Source organism: Cajanus cajan, chromosome 9 (genome assembly GCF_000230855.2).
Source record: "Cajanus cajan strain Asha chromosome 9, NIPB_CcT2T_4, whole genome shotgun sequence".
Lineage (NCBI taxonomy): Eukaryota > Viridiplantae > Streptophyta > Magnoliopsida > Fabales > Fabaceae > Cajanus > Cajanus cajan.
Genome location: NC_138525.1, coordinates 9,791,353 through 9,803,856, shown reverse-complemented (window position 1 = coordinate 9,803,856; position 12,504 = coordinate 9,791,353). Strand labels below are relative to the sequence as shown.

The window sequence follows — 12,504 nt, the reverse complement described above, 5'->3', positions numbered from 1 at the left end:
TTATTGAGAAGATGAGGCATGCAATGCAATGCAAACGAGAGTAGTAGTAGAGGAGAGGAGAGGGTGTGAATCTTTGGTGATGAGGAATGGTGATGACAGGCAGATACCTGGGGCCCACATCCCATGTGCTTCTTTCTATCTTTCTAATTCCTAGGCAAAATGCAATATGCACTCTCACATCACACTCCTTCTCTAACTAAACCAAACAACAACATGTACCCTCTGGCAGCCGTCGCCATGTTGATCTTCCTCGTCATGGCAACCTCCGAAGCCGACGACACAGCAGCAATGCTCTCCCTCAAGGAAGCCCTCAACCCGCCGGGATGGTCCGACCCCAACCCCTGCAACTGGCCCCACGTCGGATGCTCCGACGAGAACCGGGTGACCCGGATCCAAATCGGGCGCCTCAACCTCCAAGGCACGCTCCCCAACGCCCTCAACAACCTCACTCACTTGCAGCACCTCGAGTTCCAGTTCAACAACATCTCCGGCCCCCTCCCCTCCCTCTCCGCCCTCACCAACCTCCGCGTCCTCATCGCCGCCAACAACCGCCTCACCGCCCTCCCCTCCGACTTCCCCGCCGCCCTCTCCCAGCTCCAAGCCCTCGAGATCGACAACAACCCCTTCCAGCCCTGGCACATTCCCCACTCCCTCCCCAACGCCTCTTCCCTTCAGAACTTCTCCGCCAACTCCGCCAACCTCATCGGCACCCTCCCGGACTTCTTCTCCTCCGACGCCTTCCCCGGCTTGACCCTTTTGCACCTCGCCTTCAACAGCCTCGAGGGAACCCTTCCCTTCAGCTTTGCTACCTCCCAGATTCAGTCTTTGTGGCTGAATGGGCAGAAGAGTGAGAATAAGCTTGCTGGGACTCTTTCTGTTCTGCAGAACATGACTTTTTTAACCGAGGCTTGGTTGCATTCAAATGCCTTCACCGGCCCCTTGCCCGATTTTTCCACCTTCAACAGTTTGCAGGTTTTGAGTTTGAGGGATAACAGGCTTACCGGCCCTGTTCCGGGGTCCTTGCTGGGGCTTAAGTCGCTTAAAGTTGTCAACTTGACTAATAATTTTTTTCAGGGTGCAATGCCTGTGTTTGGGGATGGGGTTGAGGTGGACAATGGGAAGGATTCCAATAGTTTTTGTTTGCCGGGTCCTGGGGATTGTGATCCCAGGGTGGGGCTGCTTCTTTCTGTTGTCAGGTCTTTTGGGTATCCTCAGAGGTTTGCTGAGAGTTGGAAGGGGAATGATCCTTGTTCTGATTGGATTGGGATTACTTGTAGTGATGGGAATATAACTGTTGTTAATTTTCAGAAGATGGGGCTCAGTGGTGTGATATCGCCCGAGTTTGCTAAGATTAAGTCCTTGCAGAGGCTTGTGCTGGCTGATAACAATCTCACTGGTGTGATTCCGCAGGAGCTTGCTACTTTGCCTGTGCTTACTCAATTGAATGTTGCCAACAATAGGCTTTATGGGAAGGTGCCCAGTTTTAAGAGTAATGTGGCTGTGACTACGACTGGTAATGTTGATATAGGGAAGGATAAGAGCAGTGAGTCACCTCAGGGTTCGGTGTCTCCCGCGGACGCCAAGGGAGGAGATGGTGGAGGTTCGGGATATGGTGGAAGAAAGTCTTCTTCCCATGTGGGAGTGATCGTGTTTTCAGTGGTAGGAGCTGTGTTTGTTGTTTCAATGATTGGTTTCTTGGTTTTCTGCTTGTTTAGGATGAAGCAAAAGCAGTTGAGCAGGGTCCAGAGCCCTAATGCGCTGGTTATTCATCCCAGGCATTCTGGATCGGATAACGAGAGTGTGAAGATAACGGTTGCAGGTTCAAGTGTCAGTGTTGGTGGTGCTAGTGAGACGCAAACCATTCCCGGCAGCGAGGTGGGAGATATTCAAATGGTTGAAGCGGGAAACATGGTCATTTCCATTCAAGTCCTGAAGAATGTCACTAACAATTTCAGTGAGAAGAATATATTGGGACAAGGTGGCTTTGGAACTGTTTATAAAGGTGAACTCCACGATGGTACAAGGATTGCCGTGAAGAGAATGGAGTCCGGGGCGATAACTGGGAAGGGTGCCGCAGAATTCAAGTCTGAAATCGCTGTTTTGACCAAGGTTCGCCACAGGCATCTTGTTGCTCTTCTTGGTTACTGTTTGGATGGGAATGAGAAGCTTCTTGTGTACGAGTACATGCCTCAGGGGACGCTAAGTAGGCATCTTTTTAACTGGCCAGAGGAAGGATTGGAACCACTGGAGTGGAATAGAAGATTGACCATTGCCTTGGATGTGGCAAGGGGTGTTGAGTACCTCCATGGTTTGGCCCATCAAAGCTTCATACACAGGGACTTAAAACCTTCGAACATTCTCCTTGGAGATGATATGAGGGCCAAGGTTGCTGATTTTGGTCTTGTGCGGCTTGCTCCAGAAGGAAAAGCCTCTATAGAAACAAGAATTGCTGGAACTTTTGGATATTTGGCGCCAGAGTATGCAGGTATCTTTTAGTTTTTTAACTTCCCTTGACCACACTGTCTTGGCGAACTATGCCGCATTTTAATTAGTTTTCCCAAATAAACAGTAGTAGTCAATATATTTCAAGTCAATGGCTCAGTGACCTAGTAAATAGTATCCCTGGAAAAGTGTACAACAGTAAAACTGTAAAATATACTTTGATTGGCATATTTATTGGCAACTAGGATCCATGATGCTTTTAAAGTAACTGGAGACATTCATTTATTTGTAAGAAGCTAATAAGACAATTTTTTTTTCTTGTAACTACTATCTAATAAACTATATGTCAAGATTTGGCTAATTTAATGATTAAGAGATAGAAGGAAGAGTTATTTTCTACCAACGTACTGGGAAATTAGTTACAGTAAAACTCTTCATTACAAAAACTTTCTAGTTAGAGTAATTACTAGAAAGATAAAGTTAAAAACCATTTATTATAAATTCATCATGAACTAGAAAGTCAAGACCCAAGAATGTAACCTCTGCATCCGAGTTGTTCGTGTTCAATGCATGTAAATGGTCATGGGTGTGTATTTCTCTTCCAAGGCATTCATTTTCAAATGTGCTTTCGAAATGTAAATTCTTCCTTAGGATTCATCTGTCTTCAGATGAGATGGTGTCTTTTGATTGGTTTTATGCTTGTAATCAATTTCTTTGCTTGGTGGCATAAAAATTGGAAATCTTGTGTTTAATCCTTGTTTGATTTTCATTAATTTTTTGGCATATATCTCTAACATCGTCATGCAAATTGCTATCCTATTGCAGTTACAGGTCGTGTGACAACTAAGGTTGATGTGTTCAGCTTTGGAGTAATACTGATGGAGCTGATGACAGGAAGAAAAGCGCTTGATGAAACCCAACCAGAGGATAGCATGCACCTTGTAACATGGTTCCGCAGAATGTCCATAAATAAGGACTCATTCCGCAAGGCCATTGACCCCACAATTGAGCTCAATGAGGAAACGCTAGCCAGTATTCACACCGTAGCCGAGTTAGCAGGCCACTGCTGCGCAAGGGAGCCATATCAAAGACCTGACATGGGTCATGCTGTTAATGTGCTTTCTTCTCTTGTGGAACTCTGGAAACCATCTGATCTAAACTCCGAAGATATATATGGCATTGACCTTGACATGTCCTTACCACAAGCACTTAAGAAGTGGCAGGCTTATGAAGGTAGAAGTCAAATGGAGTCTTCTTCTTCCTCCTCTCTTCTTCCAAGCTTGGATAACACACAAACAAGTATACCTACACGCCCTTATGGATTTGCTGATTCTTTCACGTCAGCAGATGGTAGGTGATCATGCTTGCTTGTAAATATTTGTAAGGTGTTTCTTACTTTCTTTAGTGTGTATGTTTATTCCCAAGTCCTTGCTTCTTGCTGGCTTTTCTTTGTGCACTTGTTTATCATTTTCATGGTGTAGTTCTCCTCCTTGATTAATTTACACCATATTTAGCACTTGTTGAGGACTTTTGCTGACAAGCTGGGAAGAGATTCTCAGCTGAGGATGTATTTTCATCATCTCACATTCATGTTTTTGCCCACCTTTGAGTTAATTTTGAGATGTGTAAATCAAATATCACTCTTGAGCTTCCATTTAGTAGCTTTAGCTTGTAGTGTGATTAGTATGTTATAATTACATTGATTACACTCGTTGAACCAATTTGGTTGCAAGTTGTAGTACATGCATGTAGTAGATGACAAATGAAACATGAGGATCAGCACAACAACTGGCACCACTTTGAAAATCCACAACTTGAATTTGTATCATTTTATGAGAGGGAGATTTGAAAATAATGAGAATAGAACTTTATGGGTACGTGCCACAAGTTGCTATCATATCGATGTTGCGGGGAATCTGGCGTTTATGAAGCAGTTTTGGATGAACATGAATTTGTGAAATGGACAAAATAGACAGGTGAGGTAGTAGTTATATAGAGAGAATCAAATGTTATTTGCTGCTGCATGCCTCGTTGTAAAAAGGTGACAGTGTGGCAAAAGGCAAGTGCAAGTTAAGCCAAAAGGATGTGTCTGTCAAACCTTTCCAACTGTCTTCCACAACTCACTTTATCGTTTCTTATATGTTAAGTTTTAATTTAACGTTAGAAAAAACCAGAAAGCATAAACAAAGATGAAGGGCCCTTTTAGCCTTTTAAGTTCACACCTGGTTATTATTACAATGATTAAAATATATGGATTAATTAGCTTTGAAGACTTTAGAGGTAGTTAATGGAGTATTTTAATTTTTAAGCTATCAGATACGTAATAAATATGACAATTAGCTAATCATAATATATTCATAATTAGTAAGCTGCGCGTAAGCCAATCTCAATCAAATAATATCTCAATGAAATAATCATCAAGCTATAGTTAATTTTTAGGATTATTAACCAATTTCTTATTAGGTTTTGCGTTAAATGCAATTGCATTCCTGTCTACTTAAGACTACTTTGTGTGCCCTGTACATAAAATGTATGGAACTAAAAAATATTAAAATGCCCGAAGTTTATAAATTTAACTTTCATATATTAAACATGAATGTGAGTATGTTTAAGAGTTTTTTTAAGAACTTTTAGGAATTTTTTAATTTTATTTAATTTTTATGTATCATAATTATTTATAAGTTAAATTTTAATATTTTAAAATAAATTATTAACAAATAAAAATTTATGTTACATTATAATTATTTATCATAAATTTAAAATATGATTATATGTTTAAAAATATATATTTATATAAATTTTAAATATAATTTATATATTCAAACATAGAATTTATTTGTATATTAATATATTATAAATTTTAGTTATATACAATAAATATTTAACTTGTACATTGCTAAAATATTAGTATATATAAAATAAGAAAATTAAGTGTACTTTTTCAAACAAAATTGTAATTAGTATAATTTTAGCTTTTGGTATAATTTATTTTTTTAGTAGTAAAACAGTGATAAAATATTTTAAGCTAATTTTATAAATAGACTTGTCCGTTTAACATTAATAAAATATTTTTTAAAACAAAGTAAAGAATTTTGTGAAGCTTTAGAATTTTTTTTAACTTATAAGAAAATATTATAAAATTTTTATACGCGTCTTTAATCAAGAAATATTTATTTTCTTAAATTTTAAACATTCACGCACAAGAAGAACAACAAAGGTTAATCTTTTTCATAAATGCTATGTAATATCTATATCCTGTACCCTTTCGATTACTGCTACTAAAATTAATAGAGAGATACACCAAACCATATGACCAACAAAGATACACCAATTAAAGAAACGAATGGTGATTGACAAAACAGTTTAACTATCTACGCTTTATAGCATACAAATTTCGTATGCTCCATTTAATTTAAATTTTTGGTTTCAGTTCAGCTTAGCCTTTATGTCTAGTGTCTATTAAATGATCACGAGGCTTTCTTTTCATAATGCTTACTTTTCCTGTAAAAAAAAATTTGAATCCAAAACGTTACTACTACTTAACAGTAATTAAGTTTTAGTCACTGCTATGGGTAGTGATAAATATTCCAGTGATGAATAAAATAAAAACAGTAATTAAGTTTCTCGTCATTTAGATCAAACGATGTTAGTAAATAATCACGAATTCAATCAGTTTTTTTTTTTACACCAGTTCTTTTTTAATTTCAGTTAACAATCTAAAAAAAATTACTACATTCGTTAGGATATACCGAATATTACGTGATAAATAGAATTAAAAAAATGGATTACAAGACACTAAATAACATTATGCCTTCACAATCATTTTTTAAAAAATAAAATGACAAGGACATAAGAATATCGTTGGACTAGCATGGATTGTTACAAGTAATTTTCTACCAAGATTATCTCAAAAATATGTATCACACCCTTTTGCATTTAAATTAATTAGTAAAGGTCCAGTATATTTTATGAATGTTTTACATTAAATTAAAAATATTGAAGATAATATATTGATTTAATTTATAAAGGAGTGTTTTGCAGATAATTGAGAGAGAAAAAAACGAATTAAAATATAAAAAAACATATATTTGAGTTTTTAGATTAAAAAATATAAAAAACTACTCGAATTTATATAATATTATTTTTTATAGACTTGTAAATATTTTATTATATTTAATTGAAGAACTTCAAACATTATTCAAATAAATTAAGTAAATTTATTGTTTGAATGAACAATTAAATTAGGAAAATACAATTACAAAATAAATCCATTTACTAATGGAAAAATGTTAAATGTAACATTGTAAGTTGTGATAGTGTTATAATTATTTCTAATTGTTTTTATACTATTAAATTAAGTTGTTAATCAATGTTGAGAGACTCTGAAGATTGAGAATTCCCTAGGAGTTTCAGTGGTGTTGGAAAATGATGGAAACATGTTAAGGTTAAGGAATCCAAGAGGTGATACATTAAAAGAACCAAGAGGAATGAGATGATTTTGAAGACCTTTCAAATGTTTGTAAATATAGTAGTTACTTGTATAGGTTTATTTTACTTTTGTATTTGTGAGACACTTTGTTTTCTTTTTACAAACCATTGTATATTATTTTTAGGGTAGATTCTTTGGAGACTTTTACTCCAATTGACCTTGTATTAAAGGTTACTCTTTTTCTATTTTTCAGTAGTAGAAGTCGGGTGGCAATTAGCAAGGCTTGAGGGCGTGTTTAGCAATTGGGCTAGAATTGGGCCTAAGCAAAATTTTACATATTGGACTTGTTTTGCTTTATATTTTTCAAGGATTTGATTTAGCTAGGTCTCACCATTTTTGAATGGACCTAACTAAACCAAATCAACAATTTTTGAAATGGACTAAGTGAGCAAACAAGCCCAAGGCCGCCTAGCCTATTTCCTTTGTTGGACTTGCTTCTACCTTTGGTGTCTTTGGGAAACTTGTGCTACAAGCTTCTAACTTAGCTTGCTTCCCAAGCAAGATAAGATAAAAGCTTGCTCCACAAGTCTCCTAAACTAAGGTAGACGGTCAAGCTAAGCCTACCATGGTTCACTTGAACCATGGTTATAAGCTTAACTTCCTCCACAAGCCACCTACTTCTATAAATTCCTAAATCTCTCATTTATAGACACTTTTGAGTATATGAATTCAGAATTTTCACTAAAATTTTCTCTCTCAAGAGTCACAATTTCGTGGAGAAGAAGCTTCTCCCCTAAGCTTCTCAACAAAAGATTTCCTCCTTTGTTCTTTGGTTCCTCAAGTTTCTTCCTCTTCAAGGAAGAAACCGAACCCCTTGTGTTGCTTCAACAAGCCTTGGAGCTTGTGTTTTATGCTTTCGCCATTGTCAAGTGAAGATCTCAAGAGAAGAAGGGCGTTGAAGGAGGATCTTGGAGAGGAACATCAATCACCTCCTCGTGTACTTCCATCAGAAAAGAAGTTTCTTTAAGCAGAGATCTAGTTTAACCTCGAAGGGAAGAGTATATAAGGATTTTATTTTGAATAGAGAATGTCTAGGAGTTTTATTGTGTTGGGAAAGGAGTTTCTTTAAGCAAAGATCTAGTTTAACCTCAAAGGGAAAAATATATAAGGATTTTATTTTGAACAGAAAATGTCTTTGGTTTGCGAGCTTTCTTTTCTCTCAATCTTCTCCTTTTCTTTCTCCTTTTCAGTTTCTTTAAGTAGAGATCTAGTTTAACCTCGAAGGAAAGAGTATATAAGGATTTTATTTTGAACAGAGAATGTCTTCTCCTTTTCTTTCAATCTTCTCCTTTTCTTTCTCTTTTTGAGGGTTGGTGAATAATTTCTAAGTTGTATGTAGTGTGAAATCTCAATTATGTGTGGCTGTGTAGATGAATACGAAGTGTGAAGCATGTGGGAAGTTGGGTTTTTGACCAAAGTTATTGATTCTTTGTAAAATCTATGTTGCATGTTGAATATGAGGACATTTTTGTGTTAATTGTTTCAGACTGAGGCTTAAAATCGGGTTCTGTATATGCAAAATTCTAAAGACACATTGCGCACACCTTTGAGGCATCGGGTGTTATTCTAACTTAAGATTCTCTATCTCGATCATGTTTGGGCTAAGGATCGGTGGCGTCAAACATGAGGAGAAAGACTCGTCTTGGGTTGGCTTGGTGTCAAGCATGAAAACTTTGGGAGGTCTTTGACTTGGTGATGTCAGGCCCAAAGTTGAGCGGTACCCAACATATGGCCAAGCCTAAGCTCTTTATCTGGATTTCATTGGGTGTCAATATGACATAACTAGGCGTGAATTAAGTAAAGACTCTTTGCCCAAGGAGGGGTCGAACGAGGTACTTTACCATGTTAGGCACAAGGTCTGAGGGACCTCTACCTTAGCCACACCAAGTGCAGGTTGTGTAGGGTTGGGCGTAGGTAAGCCAAAAAGCTCACTGCCTAGATGACACCAAGCGCTTGATGTATGGCGTTAGGCACTGGTTGAAGAAAAACATGATGATGTAGTTGATGAAGTTTTGAATATGATTTTGTTGTTAAATGAATAAATGATGAATGATATGAAAAGATGAAGTTGTATATGTTGTTTGAATTGATGGATTTTTGCATATTGTTGATTGAGTTGTTAGTTGAAAGTTGAGAAGAGTAATATGTTGTGCATTTGTGTAGCTGTGTTGGGATTTTGATATGCATGATGTTGATATACTATTGAGATGTATGACGACTAAGAAGTTAAATATGAGTAGTGATGATTAAGTTGTGAGATGTAGAGTTGTGTGTTGATTTTGTTGTTGTGTTGAATATATAAAAAGTTGTTGTGTTATTGAGTTGTGATGACCACCTAGGACTAGAGGAAAGGTTTTTGAAAGTTGCATATTTTATTGTATGGATATTCTATTGTGGTGCTCTGATAATCTAATTTGTTAAAAAGTGCTTCTTGGAAAATTGATCCTTGAAGTGGATAGTTGTGTTGAGTCTTGTAACGACCCGGCTCAGATATGGGTCTCACAAGTCTCCTCTAGGACTTAGATGGTACCGTGTGTGGGCAAGGTCGAGACACAAGTATATGAAGCGACTACAGTATAAGGGTTAGGTCGAGCTATACTAATTACAAATGACTGACCGAGTAAAGTACAAAGTCAAGAATTTAGTTCCTAATTGAGTATCGAAATGACATAATATTTAGAGAGTAGTTGGTGGACTAATCTCATGGGTGGTTGACTTAGTTAAGTTAACTAATATTGTGGTAGACTTATACCCAGTTGTTTTATCTTAATAGTAATACTAGACTTCATTGTTTAAGTGATGACATCTGATAAATCAAGTTGTGTTATGGATTTATATCTAAATTGCTATTGATCTAGCAAATCCAAAAAGATCACCCTGTATTATCAATTCGGTAAGGTCAAGTTACCTAAACTGCTCATCTCAATATTGTAGGAGATCTCCAAGTTAAAATGTGTGACGAAACTTGTAATTATTGTGTTGTAAAATACTGTGTTGCTATGATGATTAACTCGTGTTGAAGTTACTGTGATGATTGAGTTGATATTGTGTTGTAGTAGAATCATGAGTTATGTTGATAGTGTTGAAGTTGAGATGAAATGTGTTAATGTATTAAAGTTGTTGACATTTTGTGTTGTGTGTTCTATGTTATTTCTTTTTGCTCTAGCTTACCTTTAAGTGTTTTTTGTGATTTAGACTGCGATTATGAGAGTAGAGCAGGGATAAGTTTGGAGTCTTGTAGTGGAGGCCACTCAATGATACAAGAGTTGGATGTCATTTTGATTACTATTTATTGGTGGTAGATTTGTATAGTTAGTTATAGTTACTTAATGTACAATGTAATTGTATATTTACATTTATGAGATTATTGTATGTACGTTACACATATTTATGTGGTTATTTCATTATGATATACATGCGATATAATACATATTTTAATTATTTTTGACTGTTAGTAGCTATGTTGTTTAATATAAGAATTATGACAGGTCATTATATTAAACATATTGTTCTTATTATCATAGTATGTGTCAGAAAAAACGACACCATTAATGACTCAATAATTATCCATTAATCCCTTTTTTATGATAGGAAATCCTTGATTACTTTATTAATATAGATGTAAACCGTAAAGCCATTAAGTATGCTAGCTCCATAACACAAATCAGGAGGGGACCATTGATTCCAAATACTGCAACAAGCATTCAGGAAATCTATAATCTTCCGAAACAAAAACTTTTCACAGCCACACTACACTTTTTTTTATCCCTCGAATGTGTTTTATCTCTTAAACGTTTAGCTTGACCATGTCAAAAGCTTAGACAGATTTTTTATTATTAGAAATGGCATAATTTTGCCTATTTCTGACACGTCCATGCATGCCAAGCCATTTGGACTATAGACTTGGTCCAATTTGGGTTATTTGAAACCTATTATTGACTTCTGAAACTATCGACTGATTATTAACCTCCATCGATCATTTTATAAATTTTTCAAGTAACTAAAATTTATAATATATAATTGCTTTCGATATATAATAATTATTATTTTATCATGAAAATTATATTTTATATTTATAATAAATAATTTACACTGTAATATTTTATTTCAAAATTATTGAAATTTAATTTAGAATATTTTAAACGTAGATAATAAATTAAGAAAAAAAAATTAAAAAACACTACCATCAAAGAAAATTAAAATATTATGTTAAAAATAATTTCTACAAACACCCTTCGTTTTATATAGTCATTATAATTTATATACAGAGAAAGCATTAAAAAAATATTTTAATTAGATTAAAAATAATATTAAAAGCATTTGAAGTATTTAATTTATTGAGATGAATAGGAATCAGAACTACTCTCCAACACTATTGTAAATTAAGATTGAAATTCCTACCATAAGAGAAACTCATATGCAACAATACTTGAAATATAACTTTCAGGTATGTAATTAAAATGTTCTCATACACTACGAAGCTTGAAGTTGAGTTTATTGAATAGTATAGGATTTTTTTTTTTTGGTTCGTCAAAAGGTAGGATAGCTGGTCCCGAGATTTAAAACGGCTGCATACACAAGATAGGATTCGAACCTCTGATCTTGCTTAAGCGTGAATCAACTCCTACTGCTAAACCACACGTTTGGGGTTTGAATAGTATAGGATTGAACTATTAAAAAAGGAGGTTTGATAGCTAGAATTTGTTAATAAGAAGAATAGGGTAGATAGAGAAGAAGAAATATAAATGAAGGTGTGGTAGAAGGTGAGTTTTGTAGGTGTTAACAGTTCACCCAACGCTCTTACGTAATGGGAGTCTGGTACAAGTCAAAGTTCAACCTAACTAATAAATTATATACAAGACAACAGCTAAGCAACCATATCTCTGCATGTGCCAACATCCAATGTGAAACATCTAATTTACACTATATGTTATGTACTCTCTTTGAGACTCATCACATTATGCTATATTTAATTACATGACAAGCGAAAAACGAGGAAGAAGATTAGTTAGGGATAAGACTGTGAATAATTTAAAAGAGCAGTTGCATCATTCTTATTATATCTAGTTTTTTTTTTTTTTCTATCTTATTTCATGCTTTTATTATAATAGAATATGATCTGTTTACTTTTGAAAATATATAAATCAATAGCTCCATTTCACGGTAAGCAGAATACGTAGGTTTATAATCGCTTTTAATTATAACAATTTATCAAAGCTAGGTAACCCAATTAAAATTTGATATCGTTGACATATAACGCTTTTGAGTTTTGGACGATGCTGAAGAAAAAACTTTGCACACCAAAAAGAGCTTAAAGTTGATCAACTGTTACAGAAAAACTTTTTCCATTATTACCGAGGGAAAAAAGTGCGAGTGCATCTGTAAATTTACTTTTTGAGATGTAGTTCATAGTTGTAGAAATAATCGTTTGATTTAGAATCGAGCTTTAATTTTTTAGTATTATAAAATAATAATATCATTATTTATTAATATCAATTGGATATTATATAGTTTAATCAAAGTTGAACTATTAAACTTTGATTTGATGTTTAAATTGGTTCAATTATCGATTT

General features: G+C 35.1%; 1 protein-coding gene across 1 annotated transcript; it reads left to right on the top strand.

Annotated features, from left to right (window-relative positions):
* Positions 1 to 4,082, top strand: TMK1 (transmembrane kinase 1). Its single transcript, XM_020346974.3, has 2 exons — positions 1 to 2,485; positions 3,268 to 4,082. Exons 1-2 carry the CDS (start codon positions 160 to 162, stop codon positions 3,798 to 3,800), a joined length of 2,859 nt encoding a protein of 952 aa, XP_020202563.1. The 5' UTR covers positions 1 to 159; the 3' UTR covers positions 3,801 to 4,082.
* Positions 4,083 to 12,504: the final 8,422 nt, after the last annotated feature.